The sequence below is a fragment of the Artibeus jamaicensis genome, unplaced genomic scaffold (assembly GCF_021234435.1).
Source record: "Artibeus jamaicensis isolate MK-2021 breed Jamaican fruit bat unplaced genomic scaffold, CSHL_Jam_final scaffold_474, whole genome shotgun sequence".
Lineage (NCBI taxonomy): Eukaryota > Metazoa > Chordata > Mammalia > Chiroptera > Phyllostomidae > Artibeus > Artibeus jamaicensis.
In genome coordinates this window covers 10,272,700-10,299,592 of record NW_026522046.1, presented here as the reverse complement: position 1 = coordinate 10,299,592, position 26,893 = coordinate 10,272,700, and the positions used below count along the sequence as shown (strand labels likewise).

Below are 26,893 nucleotides of genomic sequence, written 5' to 3'. Positions count from 1 at the left end.
ATGCTAAAACACATGGGCGAGAAAGAGCTAGAACCTATCTGTAGAATAGTAAGAAACACTTTTTGGCTAGTGTTGGGTTGGCTGCTGCAAGCCTTAGGATAGTGGTTCACAAAGTATGATTCTGGACCAGCAGCATCAGCATCACCTGAAAACTTTTAAGAAATGCAGCCTCTCAGGCTCCTGATCAAACTTAACCCAATTAGAAATTCCAGAGCAGAAAAATCTAAATTTAACAGACCTCCCAGTGATTCTGATGCAAAGTTTAAAAACCAATGCTAGAAAAATTACTTGAGCATCAGATGAAGCTATTTTATTATTACAATTTGAATTTCATGTTGTTATATAATTGAAGGGAGATAAGAAAAGAATTATGACAGGAAAAAAGAGAGCATTCTTTTCATCTCACACCCCAAATTAAATTACAGATAAACTAAAAAGTTAAAGTAAAAAATGGGTAGAAGGAGATTATTTCAGCATAAGGCCAATAATAGAACCTGTAAAGGAAAAGATTAATAGCCTTGCTTTTGCAACAATATAAAAAGCTTGTAACATTAACAAAATTAAAAAGGAAACAAACTAGAAAGAAACATATGCAACATATATCTCAGGTAAAAAGCTAAAAGGATTTTAAAAAATAAACAACCCCTAGAAAAATGGGCAAAGGACACAAACTGAAAATTCATATGCACAAATACAATGGCCAATAAAACCATGAGAAAATATTCAAGTTCACGTGAAAAACAAGAAATACAAATTAAAATGGAATAGTACATATTTACCAAATCAGCGGAGTATTTTTAAAGATGGAAACAGGGACTTCCGCCAAGATGGAGGCATAGGTGGAGATGCCTTGCTTTCTCACACAACCAAGTTTAGAGACAACTAAATATTAGCAACAGAAAACACAGCCAGAACACAGAAAATTGAACTTTTCGAAAGTCTATAACAACAAATACTTCAGCCTGACCGGTAAGAGGGCCAAAGCCAGCAGCTGGCGCAGCAGGGTTGCACAGTAAAACTTGGTCAGGCAAACTCAGGCGCACAGATCCCCAGCATGTGGTTGCAATGGGCGGGCCCAGTGAGCCACCCGGTGAGCGACTGGCGTATCCAGCGAGGGGGCAGGGCTGCGTGTTGACTGTGGTGCGCATTCGTCTGCAGATAGACCAGCCAGGGAGTGGGCGGTAAGACAGCACCAAGCAGGCCGCAGCAGGGAGAGGCAGCAGAGGGGGCCGCCATTTCCCGCCCTGACCCCACTCCCACATACAGCCTTACATCCCAGAGTCCTGGGCGGCCCCGCCCTGGTGAACATCAAAGGCTCCGCTCCTCATACTTAACGGGCGCGAATAGATCAAAAATGGCTCAAGAAGATCTCAAAGCCCCAGAGCCCATAACTCTAAGCAACAAAGAAACAGCAAAACTTTCGGACGCACAGTTCAAAACACTGGTGATCAGGATGCTCACAGAACTGGTTGATTTTAGTCACAAATTAGAGGAACATATGAAGGCTAAACTAATTGAAATGAAGGGAATTGCACAGGAAACCAATAGTGATGAAAAGGAAACTGGGACTCAAATCAAGGGAGTGAACCAGAAGGAAGAAAATAATGGCCAAACAGGAAAATATGAAGAAAGAAGAATTTTAAAAAATGAGGAGAGGCTTAGGAACCTCCAAGACATCTTTAAACACTCCAACATCCGAATTATAGGGGTACCAGAAGGGGGAAAGGAACAGCCACCAGTGGAAAACTTATTTGAACAAATAATAAAAGAGAACTTCCCCAATCTGTCAAAGGAAATGGACTTCCAGGAAATCCAGGAAGCTCAGAGAGTCCCAAAGAAGTTGGACCCAAGAAGAAATACAATAAGGCACATCATAATTATATTAGCCAAGATTAAAATGAAAGAGAATCCTAGAAGCAGCAAGAGATAAGGGGACAGTCACCTACAAAGCAGTTCCCATCAGACTGTCAGCTGATTTCTCAAAAGAGACCTTACAGGCAAGAAGGGGCTGGAAAGAGGTATTCCAAGTCATTAAATCCAAAGACCTACAACCAAGATTACTCTATCCAGCAAAACTTTCATTTAGAATGGAAGGACAGATAAAGTGCTTCTCAGATAAGATCAAATTCAAGGAGTTCATCCTCACCAAGCCCTTATTATATGAAATGTTAAAGGGACTTACCTAAGGAAAAGAAGATAAAAAAGATGAACAGTGAAAGGACAGCAAACTCACAGTTATCAACAACCACATCTAAAACAAGCAAACTAAAAGGACAGATAAGTCAGGAGCGGAAACATAGAAATGAAGATCTCATGGAGGGTTAGCAACAGGGGAGTGGGAGGAGGAGAATGTGGGAGAAGGTACAGAAAATAAGTAGCATAGACCGTAGGTAGAAAATAGACGGGGGGGGGGGGCAAGAATAGTATGAGAAATATAGAATCTAAAGAACTTGAGACACATGGTCATAAACTAAAGGGGGGGAATGGTGGGGGTGGGGGGTATAGGGTGGAGGGGAATGAAGGGGGGAATAGAACATCTGTAATGGCATAATCAATAAAAAAAAAAAAAGATGGAAACAACTTAATTGTCCAGTACTTAACTGTATGGTCACTTATACTGGAATTCTAAGATGCCAATAGCATTATGAGCATAAAGAATATTCATGCTATATGAAATGAGAGGGAGGAAGCTATTACAAAGTAACATAAAACAACAATATCCTAATTTTGAAAAAAAAGCTATACAGATATAGCTATAAAAATAAGAAAAAGATATTGAGCAAAATGTTACTAGTGGTTAGCTCTGGGTTGTGGGATTGATACATTTTTCTTTTGTTCTTTGTGTACCTCCTCTTTATTTTTCTTCATATACTTCTATTTTCTTCATTAAACTATGCTACAAAGTGTGGATAGAAGTTGAAAAAATGATTCATTATCCCTTTAATATTATAATAGAATATAACAAACCCCTTGAACTTGGTACTGTTGAGATTGGAGGGCTTTATCCGCACAGCCACCACCCTCAAGAGTAAGGAGAGAACAAGGGATATGCAAAAATGAAACTGGAAAATGGACCCAGACCAATCGGAGAACCTCAAGTTGCCTCTGATTTGTGATTATGTTAAATGACCTGTAACATTAGGATGATACTCTTGCTTACATTGTTGGGTAAGTGCAAATAATAGTGTGAATTTGTTTGTTTAAGTAATTGGAAGGGGTGTTTGCTCTCACTAGGAAATTTTTTGGAATAAAGCTTTAGCCTAGAAAGTGAAGGTTTTGTTTGGCTCAAGGCTGCAAGGAGCCAAACAGTAACTTACAATGGTCCCATAACACCCCCTTGTGGCTTCTGCAGTGTCCCTTTGGGCAACGGCCCAAGCAGCCGAGAAGAGGAAGCAATACATGCTGCTCTTCGTAAATTCAACAAACACGTTTGGATTCCCTATTCTGTGCCAGGTAGTAACTGTACTAGGATAAAATGTCATTAAATCTCTTCGCACTTTATTCAGCCCATGCCAGTATTCATAAATATTCGTTTATTTAGGCGGAGTATAGTCATAAAAGTCATGAAGTCATAAAAGTTGAGCCTCAAAACTAGTGTAGTTCAAATATGGCTTTATCTCCTGGGAGATTGTTAAAGGGACGCCTGAGTAAGATCTGTGATTTTTACTTTCCAGCTGCTGGTAAGTATGTGGCAATCAGAAATAGCCCTGTGGACATGGATTGCAGCCCCCAGTATCCGAGTGACCTTGAGCATGTGATAATCCACATGGGTATCATTCAACCACTTGAGAGTCACTTAAACCCGGTGCTGAGGCTACGAAAACGAGTGAGACTTAGTCTCTACCCCTCATAAACTCACCTTTCTAATTCGTAAATTGGGACTACTAACCTCAACTTGTCAAAAGGATTACCCATATGACCACTTTTGGATAGATAGCCTCATTTTTGAAATCATGTCCACAAATTCGTTTATGCTTGTTTAATTTAATCCTCTCTATATCTGCTCATAGAAACTTAAGGTCAGAAAACAAATCATCATCTAGTCCATTCTCTATAATTTCATTAATTCCACCAAGATTCCTGGAATCAAGGATTCCAGCTGAGGCTCTATAAGGACTCACGGGCTTCAAGTGTTTTCGCCCGCCTGCCCGGTGGACGGCACCCCTGCCCCGTGTGGTTCTTGGACGAAGTCAGTAAAACGGTGACGCGTGTTGCCCTTTTGGTTGTCCCGGCAGGCTGCGGACAACACGTAGGGGTTTGAAATGCCATGTGCCCGGCCTGATCCGTGCATTTTGCTCGTCCGCTGGAGGAGGAGGGTGGGAAAGGGGCTGCTGGTGTGAAGCGCTTCTCCCACTTTTTCAGCGGCAGGAGGAAAGGCGGGTAACCGACAGGGTAATTCCCTCAGCGGCCTCGCCCGGAGCCATTCTAGGGTGGAATCACCCGCTTGGCGAGGGAGGGGCAGTGCCCAGTGCAGGAGGGGCCTGCCGTGGCGCACAAGTACCGGTAGGGGGCGCGGGCTGCCGGGTCACCCCCGGGGCTAGAGGCCGGTGGTCCCTCCCAGGCCCAGTGTGCTGCTGGGCCAAGCTACCCGATCCCCTGCTCCCCTTCTCACCTCGTCACCTCCCCGCTCTCCTGGCGGGCCCCCGAGGTGCGCAGCGCAGGCGCGGAGCGAGGCGGTGAGTGCGGCCGCTGAGCCTGGGCCTGGGGCCTGGCTGGCCTGGTGTTCAGGGCACCGGAGGGACCGGGGCCAGCGGAGCGCGGGGAGGGAGAAAGCCAGAGCGCCACCGCCAGCCTCCCAGTGCCCGCGGGCGGTCCCGCGCGGCCCCTCCGCCCGCACTCGGGCGCCTCCGCCACCCCTGCCTCCTTGAGGCTGCGCGTGGGCTGGTGCAGCGGGCCCGGGATACTGGTGAGTGTGAGGGCCGGCAGGTCGGCCGGGGGCGCCGGGCTGCTGCCGGGGATGAGTCGGTTCGGGCGCAACTTCCAACGGGGAGAGGGGCAGGAAAGACAGGATGGCGTCCCTTAAACCCAAACGCTGCAGTCCCCTCCCCCATCCCTAAGGCATTTTCACCCCTTTTTGAAGACGCAGCCATGCATGCTCCCCTCGGCCCCCTGCTGCTTTTTCCCTTATGGCCCTTTAGTATCTGGGCTTGTGAGTTCCCGCTAGTTGTCAGGCCCAGGTGCGGCTGTGCGTGGTACTAGGGTGGAGGAGGCTGGGGACGGGCATGTCCTGCGGCGTCCGGGCTCCGGATGCCCGACTGTGCCACGCTGGCCCAGCCAGGCGGCTTAGTGACCCTTTGGCAGGGTATCTCAGTGTTCGCACCTCGAGCAGTAGCCGCAGGCAGGCGTGGGTCCAGGTGCTCAAGGCTCCAGCCAGTAGTCTGAGCCACGCTTTAGGGCCCTTATACACTCTGGTTTTGGTTTTGGTTTTTTCCCATACAGCGGAGGGGCACAAGTAATTTGAGGCAGTTTATCTCTTTGCAGAGACCTAAAGATTTGTACTTAGGCAAAGATGGACACTAAGTTGGACACAAGTGGATTCTGATTCAAGCTCTCCTGCTACGTATTTGGGCTTAAATTCTTTTAAAATCTGGAAAACATATACTTATTTTTAAATGAAGGCGGGAAAGAACGTGGTTTTAAAACTTTAGTATAAAAATGTAGCTGTTAATTGTAAGTGCTTGTCTTATTTTTATACCAATTAGGAAGACGATATTTACATTGCATGAAATGCCTTTAAAAAAGGTGGTTTATTTAGGTGCCTGTCTATTATGCAAAGTCTGTTTTGTATCTATACATACTTATTGTCAAAAAAGAGGTGGAAAGCTGCTGATATGTATTTTGTAAGTTGCTTTTTAAAAATTAATGTTCGTCGTGGCACGATCTCATTTTTGTGAAAGTAAAATGTAAATAAATGTGTACCTTAGAAAATAGATCTAGAAGTCTGTACACTCCAATGGTTTTTCTGAATGAATAGATTCTAGGTGATTTGATTGATTTATAAACCCTTTTTCTAATTTTTCCCTAGTGACATGTATTCCATCTGTAGTTTGCTTTTAGGTGGGGAAGAGGGATTCTGAATCACATGGATTAAGTCACATGTGGTTCAGAATCTACATTTGAGGAGGACTAGCAAGCAAATGTCTGTATGACATCCCCAAGTAAAAGCCAGACTTCATCATCTGGGCAGTTATGCATACAAAAAGCACATGAAAACATTTGCTGAAATAAAGGATGGTAAGCATCTTCAGTCTTAAGTGGACGTTTGACCATCTTGCTGAAAGGTCGTCTGTTAGGAAAGGTTGTGCTTGGATATTGTTCAGCTCCTAAGTAGAAGTGAAACGTATTTCTGATGCATTTCTTTCCCCTGACAGTCTAAATCCAGACCATGTTGCAACATTAATTTCAATGCCAAGTTGCCCTGGCTGGTGTGGCTCAGTGGATTGAGTGTTGGCCTGTGACCCAAAGGGTCGCTGGTTTGATTCCCAGTCAGGGCACATGCCTGGGTTGCCTGCCAAATCCCCAGTAGGGGGCATACAAGAGGCAACCACACATTGATATTTCTTTCTCTCTCTTTTTCCCTCCTTTCCCTTCTGTCTAAAAATAAATAAATAAAATCTTTTAAAATTTTTGTTAATGCCATGCTGGGTTTTATATTCTTATTCTTCATGTTAGAAAGAATTTAAAGTATTACGAAGTAAAAACAGGCTACTTTAAATTCTAGGCTGCCAGTTTTCGGTATTCTCCCTGTTACCTGCAGAGCATTTAGAACACGAAGTGTAAAGCTTTTGGCTATATAAATTCTGGAAGTATACAAAAGAAGTATTAGGAATAAGTCTTGAAATTTTGGTTTATTACAAAGATATAAAACAGCTTTAAAAAATTTTTAAATGCGCTCGATTGGGATAGACTCAAGAAATGCTCTTTGTTTTGTTAGGTGAGGCATTATATATATCGGTATCATTTCTGTGTATCTCATGGTTGTCAGTGTCTTTGGGTGATTCCCTTCCCCTCCTCCCAAATGGTAGCTGAGTAAGAACTGGAAGCAAGATGTAACTTGCTGGCAGCAGAGATTAGCAGTGAAAATTTATTTACACAGTTAGTTCAAAAATCAGGACTCAGAAGACATACATTTTTTTCTCTGGTTCTGCCACTTAGTTTACTTGACTTTTACTGAGTCTGTTTCCTCATCAGTAATATTGGGTGGGTTTGATAGTAGCTCCTCTGTGTACCTCACAGGATTGTGAAGATTAAATAAAATAACAGTTAGGATCGTGCTTAGTAAACTAAAAAGCACTGTCTTTACCAAGTGTTCACATCACCTATAGTGCTAGTATACCCAGAACTTAGTGAAGCCGCAAAAATAATGTGTGCATCTCAGTTCCTTACCACTAGAAATGAAGTGCTCTTAGTAATGATGTAATGATGACACACATACATGCCTGCTATGTATGTCAGTCACTTTGTTGGTAAGAAAAGCAGCATATAAAACTGGTAGAGAAAACCTCTTTTTCTGACCTTCCATACTTGTCCACTATTATAGTTCAAAGAACACTAATCTGAAATGGAAGAGCTAATTATGATTTGGACACTAATCTATTAGCATATTTTGCCGTGTATAAGGCACACATTTTTGCCCAAATTTTTTAGGGGAAATATAAGGATGCACATTATACATGCGTAGTACCCGGAATACCTTATATCTGTTCTTGTGTTTTGTAATTATGTTACATACAATTTTTTGTACCATAATATGTTCAAAAATAAATGCTAAAATTCCTTTATAATACAAAAAACATGTCTCTAGATATAAATAAATAATTGATTGAATTTAAAAATTAAAATGAAAGATTTTTTTCTGAAAGTTTGTGCCAAAAACATGGGTGTGCATTACACATGGCAAAATATGGTACTTGAATTGGGATGATCACTTTATCTCCCTATTTGTTTCCAAAAGCTGGGCTTTAAAAATGATTAGATCTTTGTTCAACTCCCAACCCTACTACTTATTACTGACTATGCCTCAGTTGCTACATAAACAACAAGGGATAAGTAATAATGATTTTGAGGAGAGTAGAGTGGAGTTTGCATATCACAGGATTAAATAAGATAAGGCACAGTCTGGTACACAATTGGCGTTACAGTAAGTGGTGGTATTATTCTTTTATTGGTAAATCTGTAAGGGCTTAAATAGGTAAAAGGTCTGTGATTTGGTTTTGCTTTCATTATGGCTAAATAAATTAATGCAGAATTATGTTCCTGTTGGAGTTAAGATATAGCTTTAGAAGGTAAAGGAATTCAACGAAATACGACATATTTGTGTATACTCACATATTTATCAACACATATGGTTTTTGAGTACTTAATACAGTATATTAAAAAAAAACAGTGTACTTTAACTCTGTATAACTTCCCAGTTGACTAAAGATCTTGGAATCATTGAGTTCTCGAGTCTCAGAAATGAACTGCATTTGACTTCTGTCATGTTTTTCCTACAGGGATTTTTTTACCGTCTGTGAAAACTTTCCTGTAATTCACTTTTCCTCACTTCTGTATTAAGAGTTATACAAAGTAAGTGGAATGTGGTAAAATGAACGAGTCCGTTTTGTAACAGTCCATGAGAATTTAATCGTACAGCGGTTGTTGCCATACCTGTTTTGTTCTCAGTAGAATGTTGAAAGTGACCACTAAGTAAGAACGGCATTTTTTTTCTTGGAAATTATATTTTAAACTTGTGTGTGATGAGTACTTTTCCTCAAAGCCGGGGAATCAATAAAGACTTGTGAAAATGTATTTTCTAAGGGAGTATATTTACCTTTTGCTTAAAAACTGTATCAAAACTTTCCCAATTGTAAGTGGATTGAGCGTAGACTGCAAACCAAAGGGTTGCCGGTTCGATTCCCAGTTAGGGCACATGCCTAGGTTGCAGGGCAGGTCCCAAGTGGGGGCCCTGTGAGAGGCAACCACACACTGATATTTCTTGCTCTCTCTTTCTCCTTCCCTTTCCCTCTTTAAAAATAAATAAATAAAATCTTAAAAAAAAGAAAAAAGATATGGTGCCATAGGGACAGTTTATTATTTATGAAAAAATAATTTAAGCATAGGGTTTATTGTAATTTTCCAGTTTTCACAATTATATCAATAGTTGCAAAAGGGTTCTCAAACTCAATAAGAAAAAAAACGGGCTTCTGGTCAAGATGGTGATGTAGGCAAACATGGCGTGCCTCTTTGCACAACCACATGAAAATCACAGCTAAAATGGACAACAACCATTACTCAGGAACATCAGAAATCGAGTTGAATTGCAAGTCTGACAACTATGATATCAAGCTGAATGGAAATCTGACAACTACAGAATTGAAGAAACCACATCCATCCAGACTGGTAGGAGGGGCACAGGTACAGAACAGGCTGGCCCCACACCCATGTGGATAAAAATTCAGGAGGGATATCTCAGGAGTGAGGAGTCCTAGGCACATACCAGGCCTCTCAGCCTAGGATTCCAGTGCCATGAAATAAGTCCGTACAACTTCTGGCTGTGAAAAACCAGTAAAGGTTGAGTCTGTGGAGGAGGCTGCTGGAGCCCTAAGCAGTTACTCTTGGGGAACCCACACGCAGACTCACCTACTCATGCCCTCTGAGCTTCAGCATGGGCGTGGCAGTTTGAAAGGCACCAGTGGTATACAGAGAGATACCGAAGTATTTGGCATCAGGGCAAGCAGAAGCCATTGTCCTTTTGCTGAGCCCTACCCCCACAGAGCTCGTAGGCTGGTGCCATATCTGAGATTCCATCAACCTAGCTAACACTGTGTGTCCCACCTTGGAGATCCACAGAGGGTCTAACCCACCCAACTTATGGGCCCACCCAAGCTGCTTTTCCATAAGAATGGCTGGTTTTGGATCCTACTCCTATCAGATAGGCAACAGCTGGCTTCAGTGAGGCCTGGTGGCAGCCAGATTAGAGTCACAGCTTGGCTTCACCTGGGAATCTCAAGCCCAGGCAAGTAGCAGCCATTTCAGATTGCTTTATAGCTCAGACAGGGGGTGCTCTGGGCAAAACACAGGTGGGAGCTGAACTTAGCCTGCACCACCCGGGAAACTACAGGGCCAGTGCACCCAGTGGACAGCTGCAGACCACGTTGGAACACCACCACCCTGCCACTGCACAGCTGATCCTCCACAGAGGGTGGAGGTTGCTGGTCAGCAGTCACAGGCAGTCCTTGCAGCAGACTGGTCTGGGTAAATCTCTCCCATTGATCTGCCAACAGCAACCAAGGCTCAACTACAAGAGGAGGGTGTGCTCAACCTACACGAAGGGCTCACCTTGAGTACCCTGCTTGGGTGATAGGGGAGGCTGTGCCACTGGACTCTGTAGGATACCTACTACATTAGGTCACACTACCAAGACACAGAGTCAAAGCAGCTCTGCCAAATACATAGAAACAAACACAGGGAGGCTGCCAAAATGAGGAGGCAGGGAAACATGGCCCAAATGAAAGGACAGATCAAAACTGAAAAAGATCTAAATGAAATGGAGATAAGTAATCTATCAGATGCAGAGTTAAAAACACTGGTTATAAGGATGTAAGGATACTCAAGGAATTTAATGAGGACCTCAGCAGCATAAAAAACGAAGGATACACTAATTGAAATAAAAATTTATACGGAAACGTTAGAATGAATGAAGCCAAGAATCAAATCAATGATTTGGAACATAAGCACAAATCAACCATGCAGAACAAAAAGAAGAAAAGAGTCCAAAAAATGAGAATCATATAGACAGCCTCTGGGATACTTTAAGAAGTTCAACATTTACCTCATGGGGGTGCCAGAAAGAGTAGGGAAAGCAAGAAATTGGAAATCTACCTGAACAAAATAGTAAAAAACTTTCCTAATTTGGTGGAGGAAATAGACATGTAAGTCCAGGAAGCACAGAGTCCCAATTATAATGGAGGCAAAGAGGCCCACTCCAAGACACATCATTATTAAAAGGCCAAAGGTTAAAGATAAAGAGAGGCTCTTAAAAGCAAGAGAAAAGAAGTTACTTACTGGAAGTTTGCCAGATGGGAGTGGGGAGGAAAAGAATGAGTGAAGAGGTGAAGGGATTAAGAAGTACAAATAGGTAGTTAAACAGAATAGCCGTGGGGACGTAAAGAACATCATGGGAAATAGAGTTGCCAAGGAACTTATATGTGTGATCCATGGATATGAACAATGGTGAGGGTATTGCCGGAGGAAGTGGTTGTTGCTGGGTGGAGGAGGATGCAGGGGGAAAAATCAGGACAGCTGTAATAATGCTGTTAAATCAGTAAAATATAATTTAAATTTTTTTTAAAGGAAAAAAACCAGAAATTTGTTTTCTGCCTTGAAACTTGATTATAAAAGTAAATTCAAAATATAGATAGGCATTTTTTAACATTCTCCTATGAAGTAGATTTTCAGGTGGCACACACATTTTTTATTGCCGATAAATTCTTTGGTTAGAGGAATTTTTATAACAATATTAACAATAGTTATTTGTGACATTTGTTAAATTTTTCTCATTTTCTTTTTAGATTGAAAAGATATGAATGAATATCCTAAAAAAAGGAAAAGGAAAACTTTACACCCTTCTCGTTACTCAGGTCAGTGAATTGTTTTAAAGTTGGGCCATGGATTAATTTCCATGCAGTTGTATTCCAGTCTATTTTCTCATAAATGATCAGGTAAGAGTTTGATATCTGGGTCAATTTTTAGGTAAGAGAAAATTTTAAATAAATTTTCTGAGTATAACTCGTTGTCTACCATGTGCTAGGCATTGATCAGAACTTATAGACATTAGTTAATCTTCACAACTTCAGGGTTTATTGATACTTAAAATTAAATATCCAAGAGTGGATACTTATACCACATGACTGAGATTTGCCTATGGGTTTCACAAGCTTGTGCTTAAGGTACAACAAAACTTGTTGGAAGATATTTTGCATCATTGGGAAAAACATCTTTATCCTATATATTCAGAAGTGTGAACTTTCATTTTGATTGTATAATTTTATATTCTTTGGTTGAGGTTAGCTCTACTCTCTTGGCAGTATTAAGAAGAGGTTTTTGTGGCCATCTGTAACATGTTTCACATACATGTACTTGGGACAGTCTCAGGCATACTTGTCAGCCCACCTAGCCTACGCATTCTTCATATCTGAGGAAATTCTGTTTTACTGCTTACATTTTCTGCCCCCGGCCCCAGTAAGACTTGAAATGACTATATTCAGATTCCCTAACTTGTCCTCAGACCATTTTTCCTATGCATCATGCTTTCTATACACTACAGAACATCTTGGTAGTCAGTATATTTTGTACTTAACATATTTATTGCATATTTTTATTTTGTGAGATTCTGACAGTAAAACAAATGTATCTTTGTGTGCTTCATAGTATATTTTATATCATATATTGTGGTTCTTATAAAGCTCAATATTAATATCAGGTCTGAAGTACAAAAGCTATCAGATTTGAGAGAACTGTTACTTTAATACAGATATTATAAAAATTTATATATGTTGTATAAAAGGATGGCCATCATTAAATGTATGTGTGTTACTCTGAAATTTTTTAAATTTTGTTTTATGTTCAGATTCCTCTGGAATAAGCAGAATTGCAGATGGATTCAATGGAATTTTTTCTGATCATTGTTATAGTGTCTGTTCTATGAGACAACCAGACTTAAAATATTTTGACAACAAAGGTATATCTGATATTTTCCAAAATTTTTTTCTTTAAATTTTATGATTATTTCTTGATTATTTGGAAATGAGGGTGAGTTATGATTTCAAAATGTGTATTTAATTTTGTTTAAATTAAGAAAACAAGAATTTTTTTGTAATAAGTGAATTTTTATTTTTAACATTATTTGAGATATATAAATAAAAAACACATTTGCCTAAATCTATTTTAGTTGGCTAAGAATGGATGGCAAAGCAGTAGTGACCCAGAATTTAGAGTACTTATGGTAAAAGGTAAAAAATAGTGTTATACGTAGTTTTTCCACTCAGCTATACATTTTGGTCTGGAGGGCTAATGAAAGAAAGAACAGAGGGTGAAGGATTTGGTCTTTCTCCATTCTGTTGACTTCTATTTTCTAGAGCATTGGGTGAATGATAACAACTGTGATTGTTTTCTCCTTCCTCGGCAACTGTCAAAATTCTAGTTCCCTTGAGCTCATGTTACAGACATATAGACATAAATTATTGAAAATCATGTAGAGTCAGAGATATCAGTATGAATTCATGTTTGGCTTATTAGAGACACAGATGTTACATGAAGAAATTTTTATAGATGTATCTATATGTATATGGCACTGTACACAAACATTTTTTGTTCCATTAGCTGAGAAGGCATAAAAAGGTGACACCCCAGCAGCAGCGAGCACGTCTGGTGCCTAGATCTTGGTTTCTAATACCAAGAAACCAAGGTTTCTTCCTCCAATGAAAAGAACTAGGGCTTGTCAGAGAAATGGCTGATTCTAGTTCTGGGAAAGGAAATACACAAGATGAGCCTGAAATATCTTATGGTTCTAGAAAATCAGGAAATACTCAAAACTCATATACATATGCCCACACATTACATGCCAAAGGAGCCTAAGAGCCAATTAAAAGAGCTCCCAGTAGCCTGGCCGGGTAGCTCAGTTGGTTAGAGTGTTTGGGACAACAGTCCCACTATGTCAAGGTTGCCAGTTTGATTCCTGGTTAGGACACATGCAGGCATCAACCATTGAATGTGTAAATAATTGGAATGGCAAATCAATGTTTCTCTCTCTTTCAAATTAATAAATAAAAAAATTTCTAGTAGTCAAAGCTAAAACAATATGAGGGGAAAAAATGAGTTATAACTCAAAGTATAAAATAAATAGCCATGAGTCCATACTGATATAAATAAGTGATCGAATAAATAAATGAGAAGAAACAAATCTTTTGTACAAAAGAACTCCAGATTATTGATGTAGATCCTCCTCCCTCAAGGAGGTGGAATATATGTCCACCTCCTTGGTGGACATCTTCCAAAGCACAGAGTATGGAAAGTGTGGACTGTGACCATCTTCCGAAGCACAGAGTATGGAAAGTAAAAGAGTGGCCTTCAGAGGAGAAACCTGACAAATACTGCCTCAACAAGGCGATCAAGGTCAACATCAACAGTAATCATGTTAATCATTTGTACCATTGATAAAATGTGATAAAAATGGCAGTTTGTCTCTCTGGTATGGTTCCAGTAACCCATAGTCCCAGTTGAATTATGCAAAAACAACAGGTAAATTTTGATAGTGGGACATCTTACAAAATACCTGATCTGTCCTCTTCAAAATTGTCAGAGGCATCAGAAACAAGGGAAGTCTGAGAAACTGCCACAGGTAACAGCCTAGAGAGCCTTGACAGCTAAATGTCATATGGGATCCTGGAACAGAAAAAGAACATTAGCTAAAAACTTAGAGAATCTGGATGAAGTACAGACTTTAGTAAATAAGAACTTATTAGCATTGGTGATTAATTGTAACAAATGTACTACATGCAGCTAAGATGTTCATAGTGGAGAACATGCAGAATATGTGGGAATTCTCTATACTAAAATTTTTTCAGTAAATCTTAAAACTTTTAGAAAATAAAGTCTGTTAAAAACAACAGTAATATGAGATTGAAGCCATTTTTCTCTACTGACCTGTATTCAGTTTCGCCATGCTAGCTTTAAAACACTGGGGCTAGGCTGAGGCAGGACAGGCTTATTCAAATTCAGTAATTTAAACTTAAAATTCCTAAGTAACATTAAAAAGTCTGTGTTCTAGTCCAAATGGGGCATGGAAGCAAAAACAGTCACTTATTTAGACAGATTTTCTGTGTGCTTAGATTTAGCCACAAGAGATATGTAACATCTTCTCATGGCTAAATCTAAGTCCTTAGTTTCTGTTGGAACTCAGAATTATACTTAAAATATTTGGTGCTTTATGTCATAATACTTAGTGTTTAATGCTCTGACATAAATAATGTGTTTTCTAAATTCCTCTTTATAGATGACGATTCTGATACAGAGACATCAAATGACTTGCCAAAATTTACAGATGGAGTCAAGGCCAGAAACAGAAATCAGAACTATCTGGTTCCCAGTCCCGTACTTAGAATTCTAGACCACACTGCCTTCTCTACAGGTTTGGGAAACTTAGTAGTAGCATTTGCATATTTTTATAGATCAATGAAGAAGTAATGCATAAAGTATTTTTTGCTAAGTTATTTATTTAACTGGTCTTATTTAGTAATAGTAATAATAGGCTTGCTTTATTTTTCAGATAAATCTGCTGATGTTGAAATTTGTGACGAGGAATGTGACTCACCTGAATCAGTCAACCAACAAACTCAAGAGGAGAGTCCTATAGAAGTTCACACTGCTGAAGATGTTCCAATTGCTGCAGAAGTGCATGCAATTTCTGAAGATTATGATATTGAGACAGAAAATAATTCCTCTGAGAGTCTCCAAGACCAACCTGATGAAGAGCCACCAGCTAAACTTTGCAAAACACTTGACAAGAGCCAAGCTCTGAATGTGACTGCCCAGCAGAAATGGCCTTTACTGAGAGCCAATAGCAGTGGTCTCTATAAATGTGAGCTGTGCGAGTTCAACAGCAAATATTTTTCTGACTTAAAGCAGCATATGATTCTGAAGCATAAGCGTACTGATTCAAATGTGTGTCGGGTATGTAAGGAAAGTTTCTCTACCAACATGCTCCTGATCGAACATGCCAAACTGCATGAAGAGGATCCCTACATCTGTAAATACTGTGATTACAAGACAGTCATTTTTGAGAACCTCAGCCAGCACATTGCAGACACCCATTTTAGTGATCACCTTTATTGGTGCGAGCAGTGCGACGTACAGTTCTCCTCAAGCAGTGAGCTCTACCTGCATTTCCAGGAGCACAGCTGTGACGAACAGTACTTGTGTCAGTTCTGTGAACATGAAACAAATGATCCAGAAGACTTGCATAGCCACGTGGTGAATGAACATGCATGTAAATTAATAGAGTTAAGTGACAAGTATAACAATGGAGAGCATGGACAGTACAGCCTCTTGAGCAAAATTACCTTCGACAAATGTAAAAACTTCTTTGTCTGTCAAGTATGTGGTTTTCGTAGTAGACTTCATACAAATGTTAACAGGCATGTTGCTATTGAACATACTAAAATTTTTCCTCATGTTTGTGATGACTGTGGCAAAGGCTTTTCAAGTATGCTAGAATATTGCAAACATTTAAATTCACATTTATCTGAAGGAATTTATTTATGTCAATACTGTGAATATTCAACAGGACAAATTGAAGATCTTAAAATTCATCTAGATTTCAAGCATTCGGCTGACTTGCCTCATAAATGTAGTGACTGCTTGATGAGGTTTGGAAATGAAAGGGAATTATTAAGTCACATTCCAGTCCATGAGACAACTTGATTATTCTTTTTGACTTCCATAGTGTTAATGTAAAATAATAAATACAGCTTTTTTGAAGATGTTAAGATGGATGATTTTAAACACAGTATGAGAGTTGCCTTTAATACATTAGATTTTCAATTGTCCAATTTTCTTGGCATTGCTACATTTTTCAGTATATGATTGTATCCAAAATATGATACTTTAAGTGCATGGTAGTTCATAGTTTTAACCACTCTTGGTGTCTATCATTCTGTGCATGTGTTCTGATTTCATGAATGGATAAGAAACAAATGTACTGAAAATACTAGACTAGTTTCCCTTCTATAACCATAGGTGCTATTAACTTTTTAAAACCCAAGACAAGTTTGGTTTTTCATGTATGAAGTCATTAAAGTACTGAAGTACCAAAACTAAAATGCAACATAATGTATAGTTAAATCTACTGCTGTGCCCATTAATAACCCAGACCCTTTTGCATTCTCCATCAGTAATTATCCCCAAGACTCTCCATCTAAGTGATTCTTTTAATAACACCAGAAGGCCAGTGTCATAGTAGGAAGAAAAGATCCAGTTTTCTCAGCAGTTTTTTTAAATTCTTTTTATTTTTAGCCCTTGTGTATGTGGTAAATAATTTTAGGTGAGCATGAAGAGGAACCGGTAAGAGATTAGACACGGAGAAATAACATTTCAAAACTCCTAACCTGTTCACATTTCATTTTCAGTTATGCAGCTGCAAAGTCATGCATGTCCAAACTTCTAATGTCAAATTATTTATTGACTTATCCCTGGCTGGTGTGGCTTAGCGGGTTGAGCACTGGCCTGTGAACTGTAAGATTGCAGGTTTGATTCCCATTCGGGGCACATGCCTGGGTTGTGGGCCAGGTCCACAGTTGGGGGTGTGTGAGAGGCAACCGATTAATATTTCTCTTGTACATTAATCTTTTTTCCTCTCTTTCTCCTCCCTTCTCCTCTCTCAAATAAATAAATAAATAAATAAATAAAATCTTAAAGAAGAATTATTTATTGATTGAGAAAACCTACTGAAGTGTTAATATAGAATAGGAAGATCTAGGAGATAAGATATTGCTGGCATAATAATGTACAAATTACTTTTGGTAGTGGTGAATAGTCGCAGCTCCTATATTAGTTTCCTGTGGTTGACATAAAGTTACCATAAGCTGAGTGGCTTAAACAACAGGAATTTATTGTCTCACAGTTATAGAGGCTAGAAGTTCAATATCAAAAAGTTGGTATAGTTTGTTCCTTCTTAGCGCTGTGAGGAAAGGATCTATTTTGAGCCTCCCTCCTTGGCTTGTAGGTAGCTGTCTTCATGTTCAGAGGGTATTCCCCCTGTATGTAAGTCTGTCTCCAAATTTCTCCTTTTTAAGAGAACATTGGTCAACTTAGATTAGGGCTTACCCTAAGGACATCATTTTCACTTGGTAAAGACCATATCCCCAAATTAGGTCATATTTTGAGGTACTGGGGCCAAGGACTTCAACATGAATTGGGAGGAAGGAGGGAGAGACACAAACATCGCAATTCAAAAGCTGCTTCTTAAAAAGCAGTATCAAGAAGATAGGATTTTGTTTATTACTGGCTTCACATTTAATAAACTGCAGCTAACAATATTGTTCAGGGGTATTGATACAGTTGAAGAAAACAATTTAAGACCTATGATTTTTCTCACTTCAAAAACCATGGGAATTTAGTCTATTTTGAGAAAGTTGGCAGCAAAAAAAAATACTTTCAAAACTAACCATTTGCACCTTTACTATTTTGTCATGTGTGCTCACCAGTATTCCCAGAACCTGCCATTACATCTGACTAACTTTCCAGCTGGGGCTGTCTGGTCCCGTGTTTCTGAGAAGACTTGAAATTATGATTGTTTAAATTAGAAAGAAACTTGAGAAACCATCTCATCTACACCCTCTAGTTTCCCAAGTTTTTTGTAGAAAGTTAGGTTGCTAATCAGGCAAGGTCACAAAACCATTATAGCAGATAGGAGTGAATCCAATTATTTGGCATCCAGTCAAGTAATGTTCCATTACACTCTGTTACATAAAAAAACCTAAGCTTTGTCCTTGGGGTATTTTTCATAACCACTTAACCTAGGCATTCATTCAGCTACCTTCTTGGTAATTCTGTTTTTACACATTTCTGATACATGTGCAGCCAGGAATTTGAGAAAACAAACCTTAAATAAGTAATGCCTTGATGGTTGTTTAAAATTCTATCCTTTATTGCTTTACATTTGGTAGGTATTAGTAATCAAATTAAAGAGAGTGATGAAAATGAAAAGTTCAAGTTTTAGAAACATAATTTTATGATTTTGATGAATGCAGCTTGAAGTAACATCCCACTAACTGCTCGTCCCTACAAAAAGTTTTGGCTTTGATTCAGCTTTCAAATAAGTCTGTGACTGACTAGAAATTACTGAGGTAACTGGTCTATATTTTTAGCTTAAGGAACTTCTTTGGAAAAATTTACCTACCTTAAAGGAAATCTTTCTATTTTGAGGTCTTCTTCAAAGAGAGGCAATTCCGCTGTACTCTTGACTTGAACCACAATTCAGGTATGCGAGAATATAACAGTGATGTTTATTAGTATTACAGTAGAATTCTTGGCAGTGAACATTAGCGATGGGTCATTTTCTTTCCTTGCTGTTTTTATCTTAACCTTGCAAAGAGTAGGAAATTCCAAAATATTACCTCCATACACCAAAATTTCAAAGTGATTGTGCACTACTCAAAAGCATCTCTGTAAATTTGCCCATTTTACCATTTTGAATCACCTTTTTTTTATTTCTCTCAACGTATGTCATCGCATATTAACCGGTTCCTCAATTTCACTGGGCCTGTAGTGAGTTGTTAGGTGGGTGCTAAGTTCTCGGCAGTGTGGTATTTTTTTCTGTCCAGGAAGTATCCAGCCACATAACATGAAAAATAGAGACTTTTACTGAAGAAGATGCAAGATACAAGGAACATTGTATGTAGAACAATGATGCCTTCGTCTCCTTCAAAGTAGGAGCCTTGGGACCTCACACAGTGCTTCAATCTGTTGATCGCAGCCCTTAACACGTTCAACATTCTCAGGTGTTCTGCTTGTATCAGGCCTTCCAGAACACGTGATTGCTTTAAACAGATTCTTGACTATCTTTGAAGCATTTGTGCCACAATTTTATTTGTGCTTAAGTCATTGCATTGTCACCAAAACCCTGAATCATCCAAAATATTTCTGCAGAGGAATGTTCAAACAATGCAAAATTTCATGCACATTCATTGCTCTACTCAGTGGCAGCAGCCACACAGTACACATGCTTACTCAGGGTGTCTACCGCCCCCTTTGACTAGTACAGTGAAGTTGTCATTGTTCACACATTTGCATTCCAGTCCACTCTCCTTGGCTGCCAGGTTACATCAATGTTGCATAAACCATTCTCCTTATATTAACAATGGCTCAACTTTCTCTGGACAGACCTTATTGTACATAAGCTTTTCAACAGGTTAACATTTCCTAATTGTTAAATCTGATTTACAAGGAATTGAATTACTTAATTCTTGGCACTTTACCATTAACCTTAACTTCGTTTTGTCAGAGTTACTACCTTTTGCAACTAGTTTGATATAGTTGTCAAACTACCATGATTAGTATTTAATGAAATGTTAATGCCTAAAAAGCACTATTATGGGAAGAATTCTTCCTTCTGCCTATTCTTCAAACTGTTAAAATAAGTTACCCTCTTCACACCATATACCATATCACTTGCTTTTAATATCCTATAAATATTTTATGTATTCCTGTCTAATAGCAGTTTGTGGTGAATTTAATGTGTCTGTTTTTATTTAAATAGAATATCATGACACAGATCTTATGAAATAATTTTTTTTGGTTACAATTGTATAGTTAACTTTGTTATGGCACTGATTTAACATTTTTTAGTGAACCGCTGAAGTGCTGGAGGAAAGAAACTAACCTAGAATGACATCTGGGAGGGAACTCAGAGTTCATCTAATACAAACTCATAAAGTACATAACTATAAAAATAATTTTATATGGTACATAGTTTTATTTTCATGGGTGTAAAGTATATGTTGTAAAACTTAACCACAATATTTTTATGAAGTACAAAACTAACTTTTTAACAAAAAAGCAAATATATTGAAAGAAAAATTAAAAATAGTGATATGTGGACATGGAATAAATTAGATAGCTGATACATGAATGACTGAAATTTGAGGATACAAAATTCTCTTTAAACTTGTTAATAGCTTAGAAAAATAATTTCCTAACATCACACTTTTAAAGCCAGGATAAACAGAAATTTTAACTCCCCACCACTTTTCAAAGAATCACCTTTAGAAAAAGTTCAAATGTGCCCTATTTCTTCCATGGACTGTCATACCAGAAACCTAAAAAGAGAAAATGACATATTAGAGAATATTGGATGAAAGCACATGCTATTGATTTCTAACACGTGTTCGCTAACTATAAATTGTGTGACTGTAACCGTGGACTATATATGCGATGTTACTACATTTTTCTTAAATAGTCCATGGACTCTGCAACTCCCTAAAACTTCCATTTCACTAGTTCAATTTAACAGCTACAGACTGTCTACGATCAAGCCATGTGCTCAGGTATACAAGGATAAGTAAACTGGTTCTTGTCCTCAAAGAGATTTACCATATAAGGCAGAAAGCTTCTGTCACCTTTAAACTTCAGTTCAATTAAATGTCAGACTGAGTGCCCTCTATGTTTCTAAGCATTTGCTTTATGCACAATGTTCCTGTAAATATTCTTGTGTGTGTAGAGGTGATTTTGATTTTGGGTTGTTTTTCTGTGATGGGAGGGGGATATATATTTTTGTATACTTGTGATTAAATACTTCCAAAATATTATCCAGAACACCTAAAGTTTATACTCCCGCGAGCTCCTCATATTTTGCTATATCCTTATCAACAATTAATATACAGCTTTTTAATTTTCTGCAAATCTGATGGGCTAAAGTAGTATGTAATTATTGTTTAAATTTGCATTATCTAATTACTAACAAGATTGAAAATATCTTAATTGCTTATGAATTATTTTGGTTTCTTATTTTGTGAACTGCCTCTCCATATGCATTTTTACTTTTCTTTGGGGTTTTCTGGTTAATTTTCAGAAATAATTTACAAATTGTAACTACTGGTCTTTTGTTGACTATACACACTGCAAAAAATAGGTTCCCAGATTGTCACCTGTTACTGCCATCTTGTGTTGAACAAAAATCTTTGAATTTAATGCAGACAGATCCATCACATTTCCCTTTATAGGTTGTCCTTCCTGCATCTTATTTACAGAATCCTCTCTAACCCCAACGTCCCAAAACTCTTCTACATTTTCTCCTAATGATGTTCTGGTTGTACCTTTCATGTTTAGGTCTGGTTTTCTTTGTGTGTAGGTATGGTTCACGTTTCTTTATTGTTGTTATTACTGGTTTATTATAAAAGTTATTATAAAGTATACAAATGAAGAGCCACATGAAGAGATACACAGGGAAAAGTCTGGAAAGTGCAGGACCTTCTTTCCCATGGATTCAGGGCACATCACCTCCTAGTACATGGGTGCATTCACCACCCAGAAGCTCTCTTGTTTCATTTTTATTCATTCAAGTGAGCCACTTCCCCCAGTACTGTTTGTTAAATAATACATCTTCTGCCAGTGATTCAAGATACCAATTTTATCATATATCAACTTTCCATGGACATAAATGGCATTTGGGTCTGTATCTGTACTCATTACACTTATCTGTTTGCTCCCTCAACTGTATCACATGCTTTGGCAATAATGGTATGCTTTAACTATTATGGCTTTGCATTGTATCTTTATCAGGTAGTGTGAATTTATTCTCTCTGCTCTTTTGAGAACCATTTTAGCTATTGAATTTTTGTTCCGTGTTAATTTAGAAATATTTCCAATGCCATCTAAAGTCTTGTTGCAATTACATTAAAATTTTAGGTAATTTTAGAGGGAATTGACATCTTTACAATGTTAAATCTTTCCTCTACTCAAAATTGAGTAGTTAAGGGTTTACCACTGTTATTAAGTGGCATAACCTAGATTTCAAATGAGGTCTTCAGCTTTAAAGTTCATGCTTCTCCATTAAATGTTTCTTCTTCAATATATATTTCTTGAACACATACAAATCTGTTGGAAAGTCTAGCCATTGTTAATATACCAAGAACTATTTGCATGGCATACATGTAAACAGGCAGCCAGGGAGAGTGGATTGGAATGTGCATGTGTGAACAATGACGATTTTACTGTACTAGTCAGTGGGGGTGGTAGATACTATACTGTGTGGCCGTCACATTCAAAATGACTGAATGAGTAGAGCAATGAATCTGCATGAAATTTTGTGTTAAGCTTAAACATTCTTGCATGGAAACTATTTGAATGACTCAGAAGGCTGCAGCTGTGGGCAACTGGCGATTGGCACTTTCATTGTGGACAACATACCCACTCATGCATCACAACTCATGCAGAGTTTTTTTGTGAAATATTGAATCGCCCAAGTGACTTAAACCCCTTACAGCCCATATTTGATGCCCTGTGACTTTTGGCTTTTCCCCAAAATAAAATCACCTTTGAAAGGGAGAAGATTTCAGACCATCAATGAGGTTCCAGAAAATATGATGGGACAGCTAATGGCAATTGGGAGAACTGTGCGAGGTCCCAAGGTGCCTACTTTGAAGGGCACTGCGGTGTCACTGTCCTATGCACAGTGTTTCTTGTATCTCATCTTCTCCAATAAATGTGTCTGTTTCATATTAAATGGCTGGATGTTTTTGTAAACCATATGTAACACATAGATTTTATTTCTGGATGCTGATATGACATATGTATTTGTTTTCTTTGTACCTCTATTTTCACATTTTCTGCATTGTGCCTGTATTTTTCTATAATGAAAAAATATATAATAGTTTATTTTTTCAATTCTTAATAAAACATATGAGTATACTGTGGCAACACAGTATATTAACATTTCTGTATGTCAAGAATTTTTAAAAACAAACTTTAATGACTATAACATATTCCATTTTGTGCATGTATTATTTATTTAATCCATCTCCTATAGAGGAATACTTGGATTATTTCCAATTTTTCATTTTTATTATATATTTATTTGCATCTTATAACATTATGTTTTATTATATATTTATAGCCAAGTGTTTGTTCACACGTTTGACTCTTCCTAGGACTGCTGGGTCAAAAGGCCTTCATACTATAAATTTTGAATCATTTTGCCAAATAGCTCATAACAATGAGACAACAGTTTTATATGACAACTTGGAGAGCCTATGGTACCCAGTTATTCAACCAAACCCTAATTTAGGTGTTGCTGGGAAAGCATTTGTGATGAACAATTAGTTCACCTTTATGTAAAGGAGATTATATTGCCTAACATAGGTGGGCTTAAATCCAGTTAAAAGGCTTTGAGAGCAGAACTGAGGTTTCCCTAAAAACAAATGCTGCCATGCATGGCAATATAAGGTTGCCTGCTCAAGAATTTCTATTCTGCCCTTATTGATGGCTTGCCCTACACATTGTGGATTTACCTAGCCAACCCTCACAATCACATAAGCCAATTCTTTGCATAAATTTCCTGTAAGGAACCGCTTTGAGAGACATGGAAATGTCCCACCCAGCACCCATGTGGAAAACCAGTGGGGGGGGGTGAGTGGGGACACAGGACCACACCCATAAAAAAATGCAGCCTAGGCCTGCATTATACCTAGGCTCCTTTGTGACTTGCTCTTTACTAAAACTCCCTGACTCTAAGTTCAGGCAGCAAGCCCTTGCTGCATACCTTTAAAGTAACTTCCTGAAGTCTGTGCTAATTCTCCCAAGGACTGAAGTGTAACCAGACCTATTACTCTTGTTGTTCCCTTGCATTTGCAACATTTTTCAATGGACTGAATTTAGGAGTTTGGGTCATGGCAGCTCTCAGGTTCCCCCTAGTCTTAATCCTTATTTGTGCTTTATGATGTATATGAAAGTTGTTTTCTTGTGATCACATTTGAAAACAGCAAATAGTAGGTTTCATAGGCTTAACAGCTACAATTGATTTCAAAAACAAAAAAGGGGGAGATGTTGGGAACTGCCCTGCCTGGTTTCAGAAGCGTAACCCCCCCCCCCCCCCCCCCCCCAATGGCTAAGGCTGAGTGAGTGACCTTTGGACCATAAGCCACTAAGGAAACAAAGCTTATCTCCCTGGCAGGAGCACCGCTTCTACTCCTTTTACTTCATCCATAACTGGCCCCCAATGTTTGATTGGTTAGCCAATGATGGGTAAGATTCCCCAAGGGGGGAACGACCTAAGACAGGCACAATCACAGGGAGGCCCCAGGGAAGGACTTGGGGGTCTATAGCAAAGAGGGGTGATGGACCCTTGTCCCTTGGCTTTGACATAACCTGAGCCCTTTTTCTGTCTGCAAAACGTCTCGTAATCTCTTGGCTGCCTTACTTTTCCCCTGCCTGACTTAAGCCTGAAACAATGACAGAGGGTGGTACGGCCCTGTGCTTGAATAGGCGGGTTCCCCAGGGTGATTAGGACTAAGAAGGAATACCTAAAATCCTGTGAAATCTGCTTTGCTAAGAACCTAAGAACACTCTCAATTTAATGATAAGGGTCAGAGCAGGAAATGAGTTTGTTTCTCAAAGTTTTGTAGCCCTTTAGCTAACAGACCCTGACTCAGAATAAGCCCTCATAGTTCTTTGTATGGTATCTATTGTTTGATCCTTACTGCCTGAGAATGATTAGTGAACTTTACCTGTATTCCCTTGCATGTTGAAACCCAATAAAAACCTGCCAAGGCAAGGGTTGGCACTCTCCCCTTGAGACAGTAGCTGGGCCATCCCTCTTCCTCCACAGGACTTGGTAGTCTGCGTGAATATATCTCATCTCATCCATAACTCCTCAGACACTGTGGGCCAGTGTCCGCAACAATTTATTTCTAAACCCTGACTGATACATACTGCAACCGACACTTCTGCCAGCAAAGTGTGAGATTGCCCTTGGTCATTTACATCATAATGTGAAGTTTTGTGTTTTTTTTAGCTAAGTACACAAATTTTGATAGATTACAATTCCAAGAATTCCTATCAGAAATAATTAGCATACTGTGTCAATGTGTGTGTTTTTGTATATTGTGTGGGAAGAGAGGGTGAGGAGAGGGGTTAAGGTATTAAAAAACAAACAAAAAAATCCTTTTTTTCCCTCACCTGAGGACATACTTTCATTGCTTTTTAGAGAGAGAGAGAGAGAGAAACATCAAGACAGGAGAGAAGTATTGATTGGTTGCCTCCCAAATATGCCCAGACCAGTGATTGTACATATCCCAATGATGGACTGAACCAGCAACATAGGTACATGTCATGACCAGGACTCAAACCCCAACCTTTCAGTTACCCAGCAATGTTCCAACCAACTGAGCCACATAGGTCAGGGAAAAAACATAAAATATCTTTAGGTCAAATGATTCCAGCTTATTTTGCCTGTAGGTGGTGGGCCTTTAGTTTATTGCTAATATTAAAAGTCACTTTTTAAAAAGGGAATACCTCTAATTCCAGCCAATAGACTTGGCCCTTTAATAAACACTACATGGAATCTCTGTACAGTCCAATATCCACAGAGCAACCAAAGTGACCTTTTCAAAATACAAATCAGATCATATTACTCCCCAAGCTTAAAATAGCTAGGTATTGCACTTAGAATAAAATGTAAACTTTTGATCTTGTCCTATGTGTTTCTACACCTGCCTACCTCTCTAAACCTACTCCCCCAGTTCTCCCTCTCCCTCCCTACATCCTAGATATACCAGCCTTCTGTCTTTTCATCAACTATATCACTCCTTTTGCCCTGTTTTGGTTACTCTTCCTCAAGTTATTTCAAGGATTGGTTTCCTGAAGGAAGAAAGTTAATACTGCTTTTTTCCTTCTCAGAAAGGACCACCTTGTGTGGTTAAGTCTTTCTTATTTTTTTTCAGATAATTTATCCCATTGCCATTTTTTCTCCTTTAGAATAGTAAACACTATCTGAAATGACCTAATTTATTGCATTTGCTTCTTGATATTCATCTGTCCCAACAGAATTTTGACGCAAAAAATGTTGAAACCTGTAGAGAATTTTTATGAGTTTGAGCCAAACTGAAGACATACACCAGGGAGCAAGTTCTTAAATGCTCCTGAGAAAAAGTTTTACGCATTTGTAATTAAGGGGATGTAAGAAAGATTAGCAAAAGCACAGTGGAAATGTGTGTTAACCGAGATGCACAAAATGAGCAGGGCTGGCTTAAAATCTTTCACTAAAGAAGTTATCGATCTGGGGCATGACTACCCACCATGACCTGCCCAGTTAGGAATTTATGAACTGATCTGATCTGATCATAACTCTGTGAGGTTTCTT

The 26,893-nt window shown here is 38.8% G+C and overlaps 1 protein-coding gene across 3 annotated transcripts; it reads left to right on the top strand.

Moving 5' to 3' along the window:
- Positions 1–4,594: 4,594 nt before the first annotated feature.
- Positions 4,595–17,445, top strand: ZNF639 (zinc finger protein 639). 3 transcript variants are annotated; one of them, XM_037136915.2, is made up of 6 exons: positions 4,595–4,676; positions 8,496–8,568; positions 11,553–11,621; positions 12,611–12,721; positions 15,035–15,169; positions 15,308–17,445. In XM_037136915.2, the coding sequence occupies exons 3-6, from the start codon at positions 11,564–11,566 to the stop codon at positions 16,459–16,461; spliced, it is 1,458 nt and encodes a 485-aa protein (XP_036992810.1). In that variant the 5' UTR covers positions 4,595–4,676; positions 8,496–8,568; positions 11,553–11,563; the 3' UTR covers positions 16,462–17,445. The 3 variants fall into 3 exon arrangements, with proteins under 3 accessions (XP_036992810.1, XP_036992809.1, XP_053514019.1); XM_037136914.2 differs by lacking the exon at positions 4,595–4,676 and adding an exon at positions 4,836–4,906; XM_053658044.1 differs by lacking the exon at positions 4,595–4,676 and adding an exon at positions 6,047–6,234.
- The last annotated feature ends 9,448 nt before the right edge of the window (positions 17,446–26,893 follow it).